The sequence below is a fragment of the Plasmodium berghei genome (genome assembly GCF_900002375.2).
Source record: "Plasmodium berghei ANKA genome assembly, chromosome: 9".
Classification (NCBI taxonomy): domain Eukaryota; phylum Apicomplexa; class Aconoidasida; order Haemosporida; family Plasmodiidae; genus Plasmodium; species Plasmodium berghei.
In genome coordinates, this window is record NC_036167.2 from 1,199,721 (window position 1) to 1,222,835 (window position 23,115).

The 23,115-nt window shown below is 23.1% G+C and overlaps 8 protein-coding genes across 9 annotated transcripts; 3 read left to right on the plus strand and 5 right to left on the minus strand.

Moving 5' to 3' along the window:
• Window positions 1–427: 427 nt before the first annotated feature.
• Window positions 428–2,849, plus strand: PBANKA_0932900 (glycerol-3-phosphate dehydrogenase, putative; the record flags this gene model as incomplete). The annotated part of the gene is made up of 8 exons (XM_034564932.1): window positions 428–571; window positions 756–845; window positions 981–1,172; window positions 1,463–1,633; window positions 1,776–1,907; window positions 2,027–2,176; window positions 2,380–2,532; window positions 2,679–2,849. The coding sequence occupies 8 exons, from the start codon at window positions 428–430 to the stop codon at window positions 2,847–2,849; spliced, it is 1,203 nt and encodes a 400-aa protein (XP_034421679.1).
• Window positions 2,850–3,035: 186 nt separating this feature from the next.
• On the minus strand, window positions 3,036–6,222 carry PBANKA_0933000 (serine/threonine protein kinase, putative; the record flags this gene model as incomplete). Its single annotated transcript, XM_034564933.1, has 9 exons — window positions 3,036–3,202; window positions 3,336–3,567; window positions 3,680–3,903; window positions 4,047–4,153; window positions 4,245–4,555; window positions 4,678–4,914; window positions 5,052–5,280; window positions 5,390–5,714; window positions 5,934–6,222. 9 exons carry the CDS (start codon window positions 6,220–6,222, stop codon window positions 3,036–3,038), a joined length of 2,121 nt encoding a protein of 706 aa, XP_034421680.1.
• A 2,571-nt stretch (window positions 6,223–8,793) lies between these two features.
• PBANKA_0933100 (conserved Plasmodium protein, unknown function) lies at window positions 8,794–9,750 on the minus strand (the record flags this gene model as incomplete). The annotated part of the gene is made up of 1 exon (XM_034564934.1): window positions 8,794–9,750. The coding sequence occupies one exon, from the start codon at window positions 9,748–9,750 to the stop codon at window positions 8,794–8,796; it is 957 nt and encodes a 318-aa protein (XP_034421681.1).
• A 779-nt stretch (window positions 9,751–10,529) lies between these two features.
• PBANKA_0933200 (conserved Plasmodium protein, unknown function) lies at window positions 10,530–11,744 on the minus strand (the record flags this gene model as incomplete). The annotated part of the gene is made up of 1 exon (XM_034564935.1): window positions 10,530–11,744. One exon carries the CDS (start codon window positions 11,742–11,744, stop codon window positions 10,530–10,532), a length of 1,215 nt encoding a protein of 404 aa, XP_034421682.1.
• A 610-nt stretch (window positions 11,745–12,354) lies between these two features.
• PBANKA_0933300 (RAP protein, putative) lies at window positions 12,355–14,196 on the plus strand (the record flags this gene model as incomplete). Its single annotated transcript, XM_034564936.1, has 1 exon — window positions 12,355–14,196. The coding sequence occupies one exon, from the start codon at window positions 12,355–12,357 to the stop codon at window positions 14,194–14,196; it is 1,842 nt and encodes a 613-aa protein (XP_034421683.1).
• Window positions 14,197–15,521: 1,325 nt separating this feature from the next.
• On the plus strand, window positions 15,522–17,960 carry PBANKA_0933400.1 (GTPase-activating protein, putative; the record flags this gene model as incomplete). Of its 2 annotated transcripts, XM_034564937.1 has the most annotated exons (11): window positions 15,522–15,645; window positions 15,810–15,915; window positions 16,061–16,150; window positions 16,338–16,406; window positions 16,492–16,573; window positions 16,676–16,762; window positions 16,931–17,045; window positions 17,135–17,231; window positions 17,350–17,419; window positions 17,555–17,716; window positions 17,844–17,960. In XM_034564937.1, 11 exons carry the CDS (start codon window positions 15,522–15,524, stop codon window positions 17,958–17,960), a joined length of 1,119 nt encoding a protein of 372 aa, XP_034421684.1. The 2 variants fall into 2 exon arrangements, with proteins under 2 accessions (XP_034421684.1, XP_034421685.1); XM_034564938.1 differs by lacking the exon at window positions 16,676–16,762.
• An 852-nt stretch (window positions 17,961–18,812) lies between these two features.
• PBANKA_0933500 (rhomboid protease ROM1) lies at window positions 18,813–20,119 on the minus strand (the record flags this gene model as incomplete). Its single annotated transcript, XM_034564939.1, has 4 exons — window positions 18,813–18,958; window positions 19,091–19,534; window positions 19,659–19,838; window positions 20,053–20,119. The coding sequence occupies 4 exons, from the start codon at window positions 20,117–20,119 to the stop codon at window positions 18,813–18,815; spliced, it is 837 nt and encodes a 278-aa protein (XP_034421686.1).
• Window positions 20,120–21,371: 1,252 nt separating this feature from the next.
• Window positions 21,372–22,091, minus strand: PBANKA_0933600 (dynein light chain Tctex-type, putative; the record flags this gene model as incomplete). The annotated part of the gene is made up of 2 exons (XM_034564940.1): window positions 21,372–21,488; window positions 21,588–22,091. 2 exons carry the CDS (start codon window positions 22,089–22,091, stop codon window positions 21,372–21,374), a joined length of 621 nt encoding a protein of 206 aa, XP_034421687.1.
• Between the last annotated feature and the right edge of the window lie 1,024 nt (window positions 22,092–23,115).

Below are 23,115 nucleotides of genomic sequence, written 5' to 3' on the forward strand. Positions count from 1 at the left end.
CTATATTTGTTGAAATCGATAATATATACATAATTTGCTCTCTTTAATGTAACAATAATTTCAATGGATAAATATATTATAAATTTTAAAGCAATGAATTATTCTAATTAATTATAGGATTTATGTCTCTTTTATAAATGCAGGTATATAAGATAAACAGATTGAACATGTTGCACATTTTTTTTAATTTATTTGTTTCATCTCAACCCTTATAAATACATTTTTGCATACGCAATAATATTATTGATCTTTATAAAAATATCCAATTTATAAAATAACAAAAGGAAAAAACGTTCCACAAAAAATGTACACTATGTTAATGTATTGTGATTAGTGTAAAATATATATATATACTGATAGTTAATATATAAAACAAATCGAATAAGAGAAATACGTAATTATTATATATGCAACAACTCATATAGTTATGTTTTATAAAAAAATGGTTATAAGATCTATTTTTTACTCAATCATTTTTATTAATGTAGTTCTGTGCTATTCTGGTAGTTCAGCAAATGCTATAAATAAAAATGTTATATTCCCAACTGTTAAGCACAATGGGCCATTGAAAGTAAAAAATTATATTTTGTTCATCAGTTATATGCAACAAATTTTATACATTTTAATTTCACATGTTAAAAAGTCCATGTATTCACAATGAAATTTCTTATGTATTAATAAATCGTATTGAAATATATATATGCATTTATCTGTTTTTTCCCTTTAACAATTTCTTTTTCTTATGGATACTTAAGGTATCTATTATAGGTAGCGGAAGTTGGGGCACAGTCATTTCGAAAATTATATCTGAAAATACTCAAAGATCGAAAATTTTCCACCCAATTGTAAAAATGGGAAAAAAAAACATATATATATGTATATACTCTTAGTTTCAAATAAATACTATTACATAAATATAGACACTATAAATATTGGATTTATTTCTTTTTTTTTTATTTCTTACTGTGCATTGTGCTTAGGTACGAATGTATGTCAATGAAGAAATTATAGACAACGAAAAGTTAAGTGATATAATAAATAAGACAAAAGAAAATGTAAAATATATGAAAGGGATGAAACTACCAAATAATATTGTGGCTATTCCTGATATCGATAAAGTTATTGAAGGTGCAGATTTACTTATTTTTGTTGTTCCCCACCAATATTTAAAAGTAATTTAAGTTAAAAAAAATATATATTATTCTACAGCAAATTTGTTATTTCTATTTGTGCATCACATATGCTTATTCACATGATTATCTCTTTAAATATATAAATAAATATCGAATATTTAACATTTTAAAGCGTAAAAAATTTCAATATATTTTTATAATTTCTACAATTTCATATTTTTCTATCATATCATGTTATCATATTTTTCATTATATTGAAATATATTCCATTTTTATAAACATACATTTTTAGATATGATTCTACTTTTTTACAATCTTCCTATTTTTAGACAACACTAAGCGAAATTTTGAAAAATAAAAATCTTAAAAGCACCGCAAAGGCTATAAGTTTAATGAAAGGAGTAAAAATATGTGACTATAAACCCATGTTATTATCAAATATAATAGAAAACATGCTAAATATTGAATGTTCTGTTCTATCTGGGTCAAACATTGCTTCGGTAAATTATAGTATTAAAATTTTTTTAAATATAAATAAAAACACTATAAATATATAATTATATCTATTACCAAACCGGCAGATATGATATTATAAAGTTCACACTAAACGAATGATTGAATTGTGTTTTTCTTACTTTCTAGGAATTATCTACAGAAAGTTTTAGCGAAGCTACAATAGGTTTCGAAAACTTAGAAACTGCAGAAATATGGAGAGATTTATTTGACAGAAATTATTTTAAAATAAATTGCATACAGGACAAAGCAGGTGTCGAGGTAAATACTGTGTTCCATATATAAATGTAATATGCATGAAGAACCACCCCTAACACACAAATTTTGGTATAGTAAATATATAATTTATTTTACAATTTTATAAAAAATTTTATGTCAAGATGTGCGGAGCATTAAAAAATGTTGTTGCTTTAGGAGTAGGATTTTCAGAGGCATTCAAAAAAAGTTATAATACCAAATCTGCTATTATTAGAATTGGCTTGGAGGAAATGAAAAAGTTTGCAAAATTATTTTTTCCGAATGTTCTAGATGTAAACAATTGATGAAAAACTGAAAAAATAAAATATAAATGAAACATCAAATTTAATATAAGCATAATGTAAATGTATATAAATGTTATCATCCTAATAATATATGAACGAAAATGAATCAGCCATATATATATGCATAAATTATCCAATGGGACAACTTTTATAACGTTTTTTCATTTATTTTTTTATTTCACAATTTTAAGGAAACCTTTTTAGATAGCTGTGGAGTAGCCGATGTTATAGCGACCTGCTTAGGAGGACGAAACGTAAAATGCGCAACAGAATTTGCCTTTAGAAATGGCCAAGACTCATGGGATAAAATTGAATCGGAGTTGTTAAATGGGCAAAAACTTCAGGTATTTTTGCGAAAAAAGAAAAAAAATTGAAATATGATATATATAGAAATGTCATAAGTGTGAAATAATACGTTACATAAGTATTTATAACGTTTTGATTTTTATTATTTCCCTCATTTTATATAATAAAATATTTATTACAATAGGGAGTATACACATCAAAGGAGATATATAAAATTTTGGAGAATCGTGATTTAAAAAGCGAATTTCCATTATTCAGTATAATTTATGAAATAGCATTTGGATATAAGCATCCATCTAGTATTACTAGTGTTCTTTCAACGAAAAAATTAAGACATATTAAATATAGAAAATAAATGTTAAAAAAAAGTAGAATAAATAATAGTATAAATTGTTAATTCATTTTATTAAAAAAAAAAGAAGGTTTGCATAAGCAAAAGTGAATCGAGTATGAATATATATATACACTGGGCATCAATACACATATTATTATAAATGATACAATAAAAAATATTTTTTATTATTTTTTTGGGGAATCCATATCAATCATTTGGCATTTTTGAGTAATGTATTGACTCTCTTAAATATGGATGTTGCAATGCTTGATCTGGTGTATATCTTTTGGAAGGATCTAGCATCAAACATTTTTCTAATAAGTCTCCTAATTGCTTTATTTTTTTTTTTAAAAATTGCATTTTGGGACTATTTCCTGAAAAAAAATAAAGTATTGAGGAGGTGCATACTTTTTCACTATTAATGCAATATTACGTTATCAACATTTTATAACTATAAATGAATAATGTATATGCTTTTTCTTTTCCATATATAAAAATTGTAATAACCTTTCAACCAATATTGGTGCTCCAAAAGATCACAAGTTATATTTTTGGTAGGCCTCAAATCAGATATAATTCTTACTACTTCTTTTTTAGTATAGTGATCTCTATCAACATAAATAAAATCTAAATTATCATTAAAATGCTGTGAATAAAATTGCCCACCTTTAATCATTTTGTGTGAAAACTTTCCTTTATATTCCATCATCAATTTTATCATATGGTTATTTGATTTACCCTAAAAAAAATAATAAAATAAAGACTGTTTGAGAAACTGTGAAAAAAATACATACATTTTTTGGATTCATTATGTTATAGTTTTTTTTATTATTTTTTAATGTGGATCTTACAGGAAATAATATTTTTCCAGTGGCTAATTCAAAAACAGTGGCTGCTGCAGACCATACATCAATTTGGCTATCATATCGAAAGCCTAATATAATTTCGGGAGCTCTATAAAATCTACTAACTAAGTATGAGGTTATTTCATTTTCTGATATATCACTTGCACTTCCGAGATCACATACTTTTAAAGCATTAAATTTTTCATTGATAAGTATATTATCTGGTTTTACTGCAAAAATTAGGTAGTGGGGAGAAAATAAAACAAATATACATAATATGTACATACATAAGTATAAAAGTGTATTATGGGTATAATATAAACATAATAATTATTTTATATTGAAAATTTTATATTTTGGATTTTTAACTTACAATCTGCGTGCATTATTCTGCATTTACGCATATGCCTTAGGGCTATGAACAGTTGTTTGGTGTAACAATGTACAGCGGCTGCATTCAATCCATGACCATTACCATATCTAAAAAAAAGATAAAAAAATATATAATTAGAAAAATTAATATATAAAATATGCTAATATAATATATTTTTTAATATTTTCTTATATATACTTTTTAAGGGCTATTCGTAAATTTCCCCACATCCATTCAAAAATTAAACACAAATGATTTTTATATTTTACACTTCTTAACAAGCGAATGATGTGCTTTTTATTATCTTTATCATAATCATTTAATTTTTTCAAAATTGATATTTCCTTTTCTGCAGCTTTATGCATCATATGATTGTCTCGAATAACTTTAATAGCTACATGTATTTTATTTGTCATGTCATAACATTTTAAAACATTTGAAAAAACACCTTTCCCGACTAATTCACATACAACACTATATCTATTATCGATAACTTCTCCGACAATAGCCTAAAAAGAAGGTAATCAAAATATATATATAATGAAGCTTGATTATTCATACGTGTGCAGCAAATGCATACTTGCGTGTATATACACACATATATAGAGAGATAAGACATTTCAATACATACCTTGTAATACCCTTCGGAGTCATTCCAATTATCGGATAAATTTGCATTGTTTGCAGAATAATAATCGGTTATTCTGATATTTTCGATTGCTCTTTTTTTATGTGTTTGTTCACTGGAAAACATATCGACATCGTCGTTGTCAATGCCATCTTCTTGCTCTTGAAAGTCTATACTTTCAATATTATTCATTTCAATGTTTTCTTTTTTCTTATTAATATATGCAGAATCATCACCATTCTGTGAAAATTAAAACAAAATTCGAAAATAAATGAATTCATATAATATGAAAGAGTGTGTAATACATAGAATAAATGGAAAGACTATCACAAATACATAAATATTTTTTATAAAAAAAATTATAAAAATTTATTTACCATTTTATTTCTTTCATGTAATTCCTTTTGCTTAATTATAAAATTTCGAATTTTTATTTTTTCTTCATTAATTTTTTTTTTTAAATCACTATATAAATCATTATATTCTTTCATTGTTTCATTTTTTTCATTAGGAACTTTGTCATCAATTATTTCATGATCAGAAGATAAAGAAGAGCATGTCTCTTCGATAACTTCATTGTTGGGAGCAAATATACAAGCTGCTTCACTAAAATAAGAAAATATTATATATATATATATAACTATTTATAATATGTATAAATGTATATGCTTATTTATTACAAATTTGCGTTCATTAAATTTAAAGTAAAACATACTTTTGTTCAATATCATCTAACATAGATGGTATTCTACTTAAACTTTCTGGCATATCATTTTTTTTACAAGTTGTGAAAGTGTTCTCACATTTGTCATTTATTTTTGCATTTGAATGAATACTAATTTCAGCCTCTTTATCATGATTATTTGAAACATTATGTTTATTTGTGCTAACATCAGTTTCTTTATTGCTGTCATTATTTTCGCTCATCATATTTTTCAGTCTTTCTTTTATTGCTTCTCTTTTCTTGCGTCTTTCTTCTAAAAATTTGTCTTCATTTTCTTTTTCCTTAAGAATTTTAAATTCATTTTCACTATTCGAAGCTGTAAAAAAAATTCACATATATATTAAATTTATTAAGTGCAGAAATAAATTGTTCATAATTAAATGGCAACAGAAAATCAGGAGCACAGATAAGCATATTTTACGTACATCTCTCTCAAAGTTGAAAAATATGTATATTATTAATATTAAAGGAAATGTAAATATAATATTGATAAAATGAGAGAAGTAAAGGAATCGATCGAATAGAATAAACTTACATGATCCATTGGATAAATCGAAATCAAGGTTGTTCAAATCCGAAATGCTACTAGTAGAATTAGGAGAACTAAATGAGTTTATATTTTCTTTACAAGTTTTCGTATTATCATTTTTTAATTTATCTTTGCTTTTTTCTTTTTCATAATTTTTTTTTTTATTTGAACCATTATGGGGACTTATCTCTGAATAGTTAGATTTGTGGTCACTTTTTGAGCGCTTAGAATTATCCCTTTCATTATCTGATCCGTGTGAATTAAAAAATATTCTTCCGCGTTTATCTTTAGGCATGGTTTTTTATTTTACTAACTTTTATTATTATTTAATTCGTTTTTTAATATATAGTCGCCAATTTTGTCATCTACTTTATATTTAATATGAATTAAGGAAAGAAAAAAATATTTATAATTGTACATGTAAAGATATATTTTGTTGGATTCACGTATAAATGAGGATGCTAATGTATGATTGTTTATATAAAGGTGTATTTCGTACAAATAATATATAAAATTTTCTGGGATATATAAATATGTAAACTCATTCATACATGCAATATGCCCAATTTCTGAAAAATGATGATGAATATATTTGTGGCTACCTGAGTAAGCACACGGAATGGGTAATCACTTTCGTTTTTATCTTTTCATATGTTTCACAAATATTTGCATATTTTCAAATGCATCTTAAGGCGTAACAAAAAACGAATACCTTACTTTATTGCTGATCTTCTTCAATATAAAAATAATATATACATAAGTATGAGTATGCTTATGTATTTTATTTTATAATTTTATCCCCAATAATTCATCTACAATTTTGTAATAGCTTAGATAATAAAAACAACGATAATGATCTTATTTTTATAAATAAATACATCAAATGCGCTTCATAAACATGTATAGCATATGAAATGTGTATATATAGGGATGTATTATCAATATATATATAACAAAAATCGTAAGGGTTATAATAATGCAAAAGACATATATACAAAATATAAGTATTCTTTATATAAACACGTCTTTACATGTATATATATGGGAGCATGTACATATACAACTACGAAGCAATATCTCTACATGCATGTATATATATATAACTATATTCCCAACGGTTTTAAAATTACTCGTTCAAAAAAAAAGAAAGGAATGGCTCTAGTTTATCATTTTTTATCCTTAATATATAAATTTTAAATGTAACTAAATGTGGGATATTTCAATGGAAATGATTACACAAGTATGTATGGGTGTTCGCAGATTTACATACATATGCATATTATAAAAAAAATTAAAAAGGAAAAAATATAATATATTATATCTATCTACGATCCTTTTAACTCGATTATTATTATTATTTTACGTTTAATATGCAATTAAGTAGTATTGTTGGGCTTTAATTAAATCATAATGAGTAAAATATTTCACTTTCTGCTTTTTAATAAGTGCCTTAAAAAATATTATATCAGCGTTCGCTATAAACACATATATTTTGATAATTTCCTCATTTCACTGTTTTTTATTTCCTATTTTATGCTCTGTAGTAATGTTATTTTATTATAATATGTTATTCTTAAAAATATACACTTTTTGTTTTTAATAAATGTAAAATTGAAAAGATAAAAATAAAAAATTGCGAGCATATAGCGTAATTTGGATGTATTATATGTAAATATATATTCATTTGAATAATTTATAATTCCCACATATTTTTTGTAATACGATTTGTATACATATTTATATTTTTGCATAATTGTATCATCCAATCGTATATTTAAAGCGCATGCCTATTAGCATAATATATATATAATTAATAAATTTTTAATATTACTTTTTTATTTAGCAAACAAGTTAAATTTTGTATACATGAAATAAAAGTAAATTACGTATACATATAATTACTTTAATATGCACATATATGGAATTCATTTTTCATAAAAATGTTTTATTTTTGTATACATTTTTATCAGTTTGAAAATAATATTACTTAAAAAAAGTGAAAAGTTAATTGACAAAATATGTATTGAAAAAATAAAATGTGTTTGGTTCTTATGAGTAAAAAAGTTTTGAGCAAATAAGAAAAAAAACGAAGAAAAATAAACAAAAAAAAACTATTTATTCGTCTAATTTTTTTTTCGTTTTTTTTCATTACAAATTTATTAGTATGGATTAAGTATATGCTACTCTTGTAATAGTTTTTTATATGAGCATAATTTAAGAGTAAAATGCATATATTTTCATAAAAATATAAAATAAATAATAATGAAATACATATTAATAAGACTTTTAGGCATCATAAACAAATTTCCTATATCTATATATTGCCAAAATAAAAGACCATATGATCTTCTTACACACGCATAGTTATGAGCATACATCATAGCATATCCCTTATATATAGTCATTTATATCATATTTTCATAATTAGTAAGTATAATGAGTGTATATATACAAATATAAACCCTTTAAAACATTAACTCCCCAATCGTTCATAAAATACAAATTACAACAAAAATTTGCACTTAATACCATTTTGCTCAAAAAGTTTTCTCTACATAATGACTAGCTATTTTTACATGACGTAGAAATCGAATATTGGTATTTTAGCCATACTTACAGGATTAAAATAATAATAATGACAATAAATCAAAATAGTTAAAGTATAGGTATCCTTTTTATAGCAATCCTCATACGTGAATTGTTATTTTCCCCGTATTATGTTTTCCTTTCATATGTATATGCACTTATTTATTTCTCATTGATCATTCATTTTCTCATTCTTCTTTTGTGTGCACTGCTTTTATACTTTGGAGTAGTAAAATTACTGATATATTATTTATAGTGTTCCTTTTGGGATATACCTTTTCTACAAGTTTTGTTTATTATTTTTTTGTTTAAGTTTTAAGGTTATATCAAGTTCTTTATTAGTGAGATATATTAATTTTTCGTGTATATCATTTTCTTCTTCAATAATTTTTTCTAATTCTTTATTTATTTCATCGAGTTCAAATTTCCCATATTTTATAACTTCGCTATTAGTATCACTATTTGGTTCCTTTTTAAATACGCAATTTTTGTTTATACTATAAATGTAATTATTATCATTTGATTGATGAAATATGTTATAATTTTTTAGGGAATAATAGTAATTGTTATTATTTTCTGTTAAATTGTTGTAAGAATAATTTTCTGTAAAATTTTCATCAGATCCATTGCTGTATTCATCTATTTTAGATTGGCTTATTGAGTTATCAAGTTTGTGGTGCGTATTGTTTTCATTATTCTCTAACTCTGCATTATTTTTATGTCTATATGTTTCTTTTTTTATCCTAATAGATTTCGTCTCATAAATACTGCATTTTGCTTCTAAGCAATTATCATCTGCTTTTTTTATAGTATCTAATATTTCATATTCGCTAATAATAGTATTATTTTTAGGTATAAAAGACTTTTCATTTTTTTTTGTCAAATAAAGAGAAGATGATAACTGATTTAATGATGGTAATACCTTATTCTTTTCTGTAAATTCTGCTTCATCAAATTTCTTTGTCTTTTGTATACTCCCTTGTACTAATTTTGGGCAATTATTTCCATATTTATTTTTACTTGTGCTATTTTTGTTATTATTTTTAATATCATTATCTAGTGACAAAAATATTTTAGATTTTATCGTTCTATTAACAACCGATATTTCTTTATCTGAATTACTACTTTTTTCAAACTCATTTGGATCATTCGAAAAATCTAAAACTTTTTGCCTTTCATTAGTTTTCTTATTTTTATTACAACTCGAATTTTTCATATTTTTTGGAAAAACATGCATAGAAATAATTTAGTAAGAAGTGGGGTTCAAAAAGCCCAATACACATATGTATATATATGGATATAAATATACAAGAAGACAAATAAAAACGGTAGGGCACCTGATATACCAATAGTTATTAAAATTATTAAAATTTTGAATAATATTTATTACCTTATTTTTCTTCTATTTATATTTTTGCATATCCTTATCTTATGGGGTATGAAAAAAATATATATAATAGTTTTTGCGAATATGCTTATGTGCATGCACTGAGAAAGTAAAGATAAATTTATAAAGAGATATATCTAAAAAGAGTTTTCAAAACAAAAAATACATAAAAAGAAATAAAGAAACAATCCCATAAAATTTTAGCGAAGATAATAATAGTTATATTGGAAAAAACTACAATAACAATAGTAAGAATAATAATTCGAAAAAAATTCAAAATATTTGAAATTTTATAAGTGACTTAAGTGTGTATTAATTTTGTCTAATTTATTACCACTGCAAAGTAGGAATGTAAATAAAACACAATAAAAAAAATAGTAACAATAATATTTTGATAAGTAATAAAATTAACAAATTAGTCATTCTTAAGTATATGCGGAAAACTAATACTCAACAGATAAACTAAAAATAATGTATACTAGTAAGAGTGAATAAGTACGCAAAGGTAAAACAAAAAAAAACGAACTCATAGTGAGTAAAGAATGATAAGCATTAGTGGTAGTTCTATATCGCCTCATTCAAATGAGGGATATGTATATATATGCATATTAATTCGGAATAAGTACTTGTCAATAGGTAATGGAATATAAGTTGGCAATTTCCTTGACCAAAGAAATAACATTATTCATTTCTGATGCATAGCTAGTTGGATTTAAAAGTATAAAAATATTAATAATTTTTTCAACTTGAGACATATACATCTTTTTAATTAACTTAAAATATGGAGAAGTCGTTTTATGGTGATGATTAAGATGATAAAAGAAATGGTTAACAAATAAAATGCATGATATAACAATAACAATATCATTATATTTATTATTTATATTTGGTATACATAGCATGTCATTGAAAACTGAATATATAAATTTGTTAATAATAAATGGTGACCTAGTTATAAATATTAATTCAAATAATAAAGAATATTTAAATATATTATTTGATATATTAAAAGATGATGCACATAAACTAGCTTTTTCCATTTTTAGACTTTCTTCTTTCTCATTATAAATATTTTCCTTAACAATAGGTTGATATTGATTAATAATAAAAGCTAATGTCTTTAAATCACTATTTGCTGTTAAGCTATTTTCTGTATCCATGTAATTGTTTAATATATAGAGATTAAAATCAAGGCTATTTAATATATGTCTCAATGACATTTTTCGGGTTGATATTTTCCCATGTAAATATATACAACCTGTTATTGCATATTTAATATAATTTAAACTATTTATAGGTATTAAGCGCATAATATTGTTGTTATTATTATTGCCATTTGTTTTTTTGTCGGGTAAACCATAAAACATTTGAGAAAATTTTAATTTTATTTCTTTTGCTAATTCATTGTCTCCACATATATCATTAACTTCATTATTTTTAGATTTGTTTATATTTTCAATTTTTTTTTTTTTATGTGAATCATTATATTGTGGTAAATCTCTTTCATCCCCTTTTTGTGATTCGTTCTCTATTTTCCCCTCTTTATATTTTTCGTCATTTTTCACGGTGTTTTTTTGTAGACCATTTAATATATCCTCGTAACGAGCTCTAAATATACAAAGTAATATTTTATATATATCATTGAAGTTTACATATTCTAAGAGGTGATTATCTGAAAGTATAATTTCTGTGACCATTCCAAACACAACTAGGATATTGTGTATTTCCTTCTCCAAATTGAAGTTACTCTTATTCTCATTATTATCAATATAATCCAAACTATTGATTTTCTCGGAAGGCTGTCGAATTTGGGTTTGATCAAATTCCATGGAAGTTATGCTCATATATATTAATATATAGAGATTTATGTATTAGCATGTGTATGCAACTATATATCCACAACTTCACGAACTTCAATGAAGATTCGTGTAATTGTTTTAAATTATAAAAAATGTAATAAATTCGATAAAAAATGTACTAGAGCATATGCGATTTGTATATATATACATACGTAAAGATAAAAAAAAAAGTTTATGAAAAAAAAAAATTTATATTTAAAAAATTTACGGTCAAAAAAAAACTCATGCATAGAAGATTATAAACCAAGACTATAAAACGAAATAAAAAAAACATGTAAAAAATATGAACAATTTTACAAACTAAAGTATGTAACATTAAATTAAAACGAAGTAAAAATAAACTTATATACGAGCAAAAATGAATTACAGAAAGTGCTTAACTAGCTAATGTACAGTAAAGAGTGATATAAATAAATAAAAATAAAAAAAATAAATAACGATATTGGAAAAAGATATAACATATGAACATGCATGGAAATATCACCTGCTTCATGAAAAATAATTTATAATGTAAAAAATAACGTTATGAATGTCAAATATAATCACAGATTTGAATTGATAATGAGATGCCCTATTTTAAGTATTGTGGATTACAATGATAATATCATACACAAGTGTGATATTTAAAAGATGGTCCCAAAAAAATGATAAAATAATTTTTAAAAAATTCATAAACAATGGGAAAATATTGCATCAGTATGTTTCCAAAAGAGGGTTTAGTAACGTAAGGAAGCATGGCGATATTGAAGAACAGAAAAAATGTATGATGAATATAAATGATAATGAAAAGATAGCAGAATACATTCGAAAAGAATATGGAATTAGTTCAAATTTAATTGATTTAAATATAACAAGGCGTAGTGATAAAAATAATATATATGAATTAAGTAATATATGGAATAAGGTTTTTAAATGTGAAAAAAGTTTGTGCGATATAATAAACAAATATATAAAAACAAACAAAATGGATTATTACTTACACATTTGTTTGGAATCAGAAAAAGAAAATGATGTAAATGGGGAATCAGTTAGTGAAGTTGATAATATAAATAATGCCATAAAATATATCAAAGAGAATAATTGCAACATAAGTAGCAGTGATAGACCAATGGATGATATTGAGAATGAAATAAAAAATGTATTAGTGTATATCATAACAATGTTTTATAAAAAAATAATTGACTTTCATATTTTATCTTTATTAAGTGAAAAGTTAATTATATTATTGAAAAAGATAAAAAAAAATTATGATAATAAAAATTTAATTTTTACAATTTTTGAAGTATATAATCATGTAAAGGTTATGAATGATGAACTATTTTTGATTTTATTCGATATATTAAATAATTGCTATGAAATAAATCCTGATGAAAATAAACTTATAGATGATAACGAAGAAATGCAGCTTATTTTAAAAACTTTATATAATCAAAAATACAAAAATCATATTATAGTTGATAAAATTATAGAATCTATTATAAAAAAAAGCAATTTAAATAAAGACCTTTTGGTTAATTCGATGTTTTATCTGGCCCTCTTGTCTAAAATGGATTATGTGCTATTGAATAAGATGAATGCTGAGTTGTATGACGTGTTAAATATGGAAGAAAATGATGAAAATTATGAAAATAATATAGACAGTGATAAAAATGTAGAAAAAATTCCACATGAAGTAAAAATAAAGTTGGATTTAACTAGTGTAGATTGCACGAAACTTATATATTCTTATTTTATTCTTGGAGAAAATTATATAAACTGGTTTGTTATTTATAAACTGCTTTTAAAACTTTGTAATGATTTAAAAGATGAGGCTGACATAAATTTGTTACTAAACAAAACAAAAGAAAATAAAAATATGCACACAAATATTTGTATAATAAGGAGCTATTTAAGATATAAAAAAAGGAATTTTTATGATAGTTTACCGAAATATGTAAAAAAAATATTAAAAAAAATATATATATTAGATGTTGGAGAAAAAAAAATAAAGGAAAGAAAATTTAATGAAAAAGTATCATGGCATTTAAAAAAACTTCGAATTCCACATATTAAAAATGTATATAAAAGCGGAATAATATTCGACATATTAGAAAAAGATAAAAGACTTGTATGGTTATGTTTTTCTTATCATCATTATTATGTTAAAACAATTGATTTAACTTCAGAAAAGTTATTACAGTTAGATATTATTAAATCTATGAATTATAAAATAGCTAAAATACATTATTATCAATTTTCAAGAATGAAAGCAAGGAGGACAAGATTTGAATATATACGTATGAATAGGTATTATTCTTTAAGAGATCGAAGAAATTTTGATGACCAATTTGAAGGGTGGAGTCTCCCTTATATTAATTGGTACCATAAAAAAAACAAAAACGTGCATATATCAAACTATTTTTATAACTACACACCTGTATCAGAGATGCAATATTAAAAATAATAAGCATATTAAGGGAAAAATATGGAAACTATTTTTGTGTATATGTAACTGAGAGGGAAGTATTAACTTCCGTCCAAAGCTGTATCAACTAATCAGTTACTATTCTCAAGTTGAAAATGCATATATATAATGCACCTATTTTTCAATGTTTATGTTTTACTTTAGTAGCATATTACATGCTTACACATACGTGTAAGTCTTTATTTTTTTCAATTTATAAGTTCATTTTATTATTATTACGAATTCAAAATTTCTTTGCTTTTGTATAATTTATTATTTGATTTTTTGTTCACATAGAATATTTATAAATATTATCTTAAAAAATATATCATCGAAACTGCGTTAATGTTTATTTACTAATAAATATAAGTAGCTAATTCTATTGAATTGTTCTAAAATATTACAGGCTTTATTGGGATAAATATAAATGGATATAGGAGTAGGTCTATCTTATATATATATACATGTACATTATTCATTCGATCTCCTTGTATATGTAACATATACATATAGCATGATGTATATACTTAAAGGGAAAAAGGAATAATACTTTTTTTTATAACATTATACCATATTTTCGTGGTTTTTCCCTTTTATACCATTACTAACGGAAAATAACAAATTATGTGTTTTTTTGTTTTTAGCCTTTTCAATGTTTAAAATACATACTTATTAATTTTATAATATATACAACACATTATATTAGTACATTTCATAATTATGTAAAGTATTTAACGAATGCACAAATATGTTTTATATGGATATTCAATTAATGTCAAGCGATAGGGTGTATTATGCAATAAAAATAGAAAGGGGAATATTCTCTGAATGTTGCATTAATTTATTTATTATATATATGTATGCATTAATTGTATAAGAATGGGTAACGAGTTTAAGTAATAGATAAATAGTATATTTAGTTTATTTTAACTTTTTTGTAATAATAAAATTGTTAAAAAATATTATTTTTAGATTATGTTTTATAAGGATTTTTTAAACAATACATTTCAAATGGTATATTATTATTGCTATAGAAAAATTCCGAAAAAAACAGTAGTGTTAATTTTAAAAGTAAAATTTCCTTGATGGGCAATTAATTAAATATATTATAATAAATATGGTATTCTGATTAGGTGTATAAATATTTATAGGCACTTTTATAGATATAACATATTTTATATGAGATTTTCTTATAACATAAAATATGTAAGAAAGTATATATATTATTAAAATATATATATACTATATAAAACATAATAACATGCATAAAGATTTTAACATGCTGAAAATGATTTTTAAAGGAGTGTAATTTTTAAAAAATGAGAATAAATTTCTTCAAAGAAAAAAACAAGATTAAATTAAATAAGAACCATAATTTTGATTCAGATAATACTTTTTCGAATGAAAACCCTGAATCAAATAAATGTTTAGCTTCCATTAGTGGTATGATATTAAACAAAAAAAAATTAAAAAAAATACATTATATTATAGTTGTATACAACGTCCTAATTTGGCGGCAACTGTTTAAACGCTGTTTATACATTTTTATATATATTTAGCTGAAACAGAAAAATATATGGTACCATCATTTATAATTATATTTTCAGATGATGAATATGATCATTATGGATTTGAGAAAAGTAGAGAATCAATTTATGCTGAAGATATTGATAAGGAAGCCCTAGAAAAGAGAAAGAGGAAAATTGAAAAAAAGTATTACATTTTTTTTATATATAACACGTCAAAAAATATATTACATACCTATATATACATATTTGTGCATATGTATGTGTATGAGGATTTATTTTAGAGAATATATACTATTTATAAAAATGTTAATCATTCATTTCTTGTGCAGATGGCAACAATACTTTGCAGTTAAGAGAGATATAAAAAAAAATTACTATTTAAAAAAACTAATTCGAAAAGGTATCCCCGATAAGTTTAGGTACTTAGCCATCTGAATTTAGAAATAAAATGGCAATATTAAACAAAAATGGATTATACAGATATAAATATTGAGCAAAGTATACATAGATGGGCATTAAATTACATTGTATGTATTCTTTTATGTTTGTAACATTTTTACGATTATCACCAATATATTTTATATCATATTTTTTTTGTGCATATAGAATGAATATATGGCCTTACCTTTTGGGTAGTGTGGTTTTATATACAAAGTACCCAACAATATACGAAAGGTAATATGAAAAAAATAATGAAAATATGTTTTATTTGGATATATGCAGACATATAAATTTCCATAATATTTTATCTTTTTTATAGATGCTTAAATAGTGAAATCGAACCGAAAGTTCTTAGTCAGATTGAATTGGACATGCTTCGTACTTTTCCACATAATAAAAACGTATGGACATTTTTGAATTTGTTTTATAAAAATATATATTTTTTTAATTATTTATAATATATCTATTTCCATGAAATGTATATGTATTTTGTTTACTCATAGTATCAATTAAATTCTAAAGGGCTAACTAAACTGAGAAATGTGTTACGTGCATTTGCCATATATAAGCCAAAAATAAATTATTGCCAGGTTATTATATTTGAGTATCTGCATAATTTATTGTTTTTATATGATTTGTAGTTATGTATAATTGAAATATGGTAATCTATGTATGCATATGTATCTATAATAATCCCTTTAGTTTTTTATTTATTTTTTGGATTTTATAAAATTATAATTTGTTCCTATCAATTTCAGAGTATGAATTTTATCGCGGCTATTACTTTATTATTTTTAAAAGAAGAACTAGCATTTTGGTCTATTGTCCAATTAATTGATTCAGATTATTCACACAAAAAAATAAACATTAGTGGTTAGCATATAAGACATATATAGAGAGATATATCAATACATATATATGCATACAATTATTATATTTATATATTTTTTTTTTCCGCTTAGATTATTATAATCATGAAATGAGAGGATTACGAAGAGATATTATTGTTATAGAAGAATTAATTAAAATAAAATTTCCGAATGTCCACATGCATATGAAGTATGTCATATATTCACATATAATATTGTTTTAAATGATTTTCTATATTGAGAAAAATATAATTAATTAGATATATATCAATATTATTTCATTTTTATAATTTTATTTCTTATCACAGAGAATTTGATGTTGATGTATCTTGGATATGTTCTGAGTGGCTCTTGTGCTTATTTTGCACAGCCTTTCCGGTTAGTATTTGAAAATAAAAATAAAAAATTACAATATAATAATAGTATCAATAATATTAAGCAAACGTGTGCATATATATCTATGTAATGCCATTATTTTTGTTATAAATAATTAAATGTGGATCCCTTTTTTAGATTGCAACTACCTTACGAATTTGGGATTGCCTATTCTATGAGGGTGATAAAATACTTTTCCGGATTGTTTTAGCTCTATTTAAAATGAACCAAGAAAAATTAATTAAATCAAATTCATTAGAATCCATCTTATATATATTCAAAGAATCTACTAAAAATATGGTAAGAACATTCAAATAATGCAAAATCACGCATGACATATATAAATATTTTTCCCAATTACACTAATTGGTTAATTAGTTGTAAAAACACAAACTATTTTTATTTTTTTTTGAAATATTTTATGCAGGTGGAATCTGATAAATTAATGCATACCGCTTTCAAGGAAATAGGCTCATTAAAAAAAAAAAAAATCAAAAAATTAAGGATGAAAGCTGATGATATTATTAAGAGAACTGCCCCTTAAAATTCATATTTATTCCTATGTATATATCTTTGTACCGATTTTTATTTGTTTTTTTTGTCGTTTTATTTTTTTTATATTATAATTTTTTAAGTTATAAATATTTTCGTTTGTTTAATGAAAAAATATCTCGATGTAACAATGGAAAAAACAAATATTCGATGATTATTTAATTTTTAAATAGTATTCTTAACAAAATCAACTTATTTTGTAAAAATGAAATTATTTAATATTTTTAAATAATTTTTTAGCTTTAATATTTTTTAAATATATCGTTGAGTCTAGTTTAATAAACTGGCTTGTCTATTATTGATTTTGATATACATATTTTTAAAACAACACAAAAGAAAACATAACTCATAGAAAACATGTTAAAAAAATAACGACATATACGCTGTGCTTAAATGTGGTTTTAACTTTTCAAATTTATTAATTAAATTATGTGTCCACAAATATATTTATAGTTATGTATATATTTAAATTAAAAAAAAAGTTTTTTTTTTCTGTATATTTAAAATTTAACAAAAAAGGGCAATACAAAAATACAAGAAAAAGAGAATAAATGAAAAAACTATGGTAAATAAATATAATAACTTAAAAAATTGTTACTATTGTTATCATTATTAGAAATTAAAAAATGGTTATAAAAAATTAAAGGAGCAAATTAAAGAATATGCATGTGTTTTTAATATTATTATAATTCATTAAATTTTTATTGTATGGATTTCGAATCTATTAATCATATAGGTGTGTAAATGGTCGCTTACTATGTGCGGAATAAATGTTTTATATATATATGCCAAAATGGGCATATATATATATATATTTGGAGCAAAGCATATTTACTATAACTTTTTAGCATGCACGAGGAACAGCAAACAAAACAACAGTTGGAACTATAGCTAGCAGTACTAAACATGCATAAGAAGCAATTTTTACATTATTATACCATGTTGGCTTGTTTTCCATCTTCTCATTATAAAGCATTCCAATAGATATTCCTGATAATGGAAAAAAACAAATTAATTATGATATAAAAACAAAATAAAGTAACAATGATATCATCACATATATATGTACAAAAACATGATTGATAAAAAGACTTTCATGCTCTTTTGGATTTCTAAATTTACCAGATAAAAGACCTCCTAAATGACCAATATGATCTATATTAGATCCATTAAAGGTAAAATAATATAAAATGGAAATTAAAGTAAAAAATAAAATATTAAATACTACTCTTTCCCTGTGTCTAATAATATGCCATAACAAAATTAATTCGGATGCTACTATTCCTAATATCCCCATACCTGATGTACTTGCACCCACTTTTATTGTACAATATGTAACAGATGATGATAGTATATTTCCATATATCCCCGATACAAAATATAAAATCGCAACTTTTAATATTCCATAATTTTTTTCAAGGGTAAATCCCATTCTTAATTGAAAAAACACATTAAAAAATGTGTGAAATATATTTGCATGCAAAAATATAGGCAATATTAATCTATGTATTTCTCCGTTTTTTATTTTTGATCCAACATTTGCTCCTAGTGTTACTAATATGCTGCCTATATGGGGAGTAAAAGCGATAAATATATCATATGGATACAAAAGCAATGAATTTTTTTGTGTGTGAAAAAATATACAATACAATTATATATATACAGATATGCATTCGGACACAATTAATACCAGAAGGAGTTAAAAATTCTCCAGGACTTATACTAAGAGATATTATAAAAACGATAATCTGTATTATGGAAACAACCATGACAAAACTTTTCCATGTAAAATTGGGGAAAATCAAGTTAACTACGTCAATAGGTTTTGATCTTTGAATAAAACTACTCTGTGACGCATAATACCCTGGTGCTTACAAAATAAAAATAAAAGGTGAACATAAATAAATCGACATATATATATATAAACATGTACTTATGCATGTGCTGGTGCATATTCGAATTAAAAAGTATGAGACAGAAACGTTAAATTTTATGGACAAAATTAATTATATTGAAAGACAATAAAGAAATTTATATTGTATATTTTTTATGCATTTTATTATTTTTATAATTATTTTTTATACTTCTATTGAATGGAAGATTTTCACCATACCCATCCCTATACTCTGCTAATGTATGGATGTTACTCATTTTCTATTATTATTTTTTTTTATCAATAATTGCTTCTTTTTTATTTAAATAATAATGAAAAAGGAAGAAACACTCCGTAATAATTATAAATTAAAATCAAAAAAATGTAAATTAATTAAGAATTCATAAATTAATCATATATAATATACACAAAAAAATATATATTATGAAAAAATAATTATGAAATGCATTAGCATATATATAAAGTACCCTCAAAATGTATGAAATTTAAAAAATAAGTCCAAACTCAAAGCATATATGTGGCATATATATACTATATATGTGTAATAATTGTGTGTATATATTATTTCCTGATTATATTCACAACGAATATTATATATATATATATAAATATAAAATGTGTAAATAAAAAAACAGAGATGTTATACAATGCATAATTAGTATAATCAAACTCTCGTACCAATAATATTAATTAAAAAAATGAATAAAGAATGAAATAGGCACAAAGCGATAACATTATTAGTATATATAATATAATTAAGTACAAATGAAAATATAAATATAAATCAGGACACAAAAAGAAAAAGAAAAAAAAAGAACCTTGATTTAAGTAATCTACAAAATTATATGCATTATAAAAATATACTATTATGTGTGTGAAGTGGCTAATTGTATAAAATTTTCGGAAGCTTATTTAATTAATCCCAATTTCATTTAAATTTATAATATACAATATACATATATATATAATAAATTTTTTATGAAGATTTATTATTTATGATTAATTGGGCAAAAGACTATTAAATAAATAAAAAGAATTAAAATAAAAATAAAAAAAATAAAAAAAATAAACAAATAACTGACGCATGTAAATTTTTTTTTCACCCTTGTCAGACATTGTTGCTCGATATTATTAATGATGAATTAATCTTTTATTTTTAATGCTGCAATTGTTTATGTTTTAATAGCAAGCATTAACTAAATATATTTGTTTAAGGATGAAATATGATGATAAAGGATGTTATATATAATAAATAAATATATTTTAGAAGTATTAATAAATAATAAAATTGTTGTTTTTTTTATGATCACTACATACAAAAAATAATGGTTATATGGTTTCACTTTATACATTTTTTTTTATAATATATATTATAAAAAAAAGTAAAAGTAAAAAAAAAAAAAAATATAAAATGATCGAACAAAATTATATTCCTATAAGGGAAGTAAAAATTAAGTTAATTATAGCACATATATATGTATATGGTTATTTGTTCATTTATTATGTAATTTACTCGTTATACAAAAGGAAAACCATAACAGTAACAAAAATAAAATCGTTAACATATTTTGCGGAAATATAATTATCCGTTTCGACATTCCAAAGCGATTTGGACGCGATATGTATCTATAAGATTAAAAAAAACGAAAAAGAAAATTAATGTTAAAACTCTATGTTATAGAAAAAATAAGACAATTTTTTTTATATATTTTTGCATTTTTTTACCCCTTGTTTTTTATTTTCACCAATAATAGCGTGAACAACAATTTTGTATCTCTCATTTACATAAGGTTCCATAAATTGCTCCACTGTATCAACCAAATTTATGGCAATCCTGTCATAATTACTTTTAATAATTTTTTTTTCATAATAATTTTTTTCATTTTCATTTGAAGAATCATTGTCACTATTGTCTCCATTGTCAATAGTGTTATTACTGGCGTTATGACTTGAAATATAACTATCATTATTTTCTACATTAGTATTATTATTTTTTTCACTATAGTTATTAATACAATTGTTAGCTCCTTGATTTTCTTCAGTATATTTTAATTCTTCATGTGTTTTATTACAAAAATAATTTTCCAAAAACTCGTTTAATTTTTCTTCGCATGTGTTTACAAAAAAACAAAACCCATTCATATCTACTTTGTTTTCATCTTTATTATTTTGTTCATTTTCATTAATATCCATATTTGGTGGGGTACTTTTTTTGATCCCTTCCATCATATTATGACTTATTATTATATAAAAATCCCATACACGAAATTCTTCTTTGTCTATTCGCTAGTTTGTCGGTGTGCTAAGAGTTGGCATATTATTTTGTTTACTTTCTTAATTTATGGATAATTCTCTAGTTTCCCTCTTTAAAATTATATTTCTTTTATGACTAAGCCAAATGGAAAGAATGCATCGTAGGTGTCAAGTGAGTTATTATATTCGTGCACATATATGTAAGATTGATAGGTAGTAAATACACTGCTTGGGTATATATACATGTGTATAAATATATATGTGATGATTTAATCGTACTGTGTCTAACTACAATATCTGAATAATTAATTTATAAAAGAAGTATTTATTTATTAACTAGAATTTGCTTGCACACATATAAACTTACTACTGCTAAAATGTATTTATATAATGATTTAAATATTCCCCTTATAAAAAATGTTACGATTTTTTAAAGAAAAATATTTATTTTTTCCTTTTATGAAAAATTTATATTTTATTATCCTTATGAGATTATGAGAGGGGAAAAATGTATGCATATGTATATATATAAATATGAAATGAAGGAAAATATGAATATTGCTATTGTCTTATAATGAACAATCATATAAAGACAAAATAATTCATCTTTATTTTTTTTTTTCAAATTAAAAATTTTACATAATTGTAAATAAATAAAAAATTTTTACATTGTATAAAAGTAAAAAATAAATAATGAAGAAATGTTATGGGAAAATGTTTTATACCATGAGTGCATGCATAGGAATGCATTCTTTCTGAACCCATAAAAAAAAGTAACAAATACTAGGAATGGATATATTTTCTATGCTAAATAAACAGAATCACCATAGAAAATAAGGTTTTAGGGCAATAAATAAATGCGCATATTATATATATCTCTACATATACATATATATATGTATGTCAAAATTTTGAATTATATACTTCTTGATACATTTAAAGTGAAATAAGATTTGAAAGAAATTTTTTAAATCAAAAATTAAATTATAAAAATCGAAAA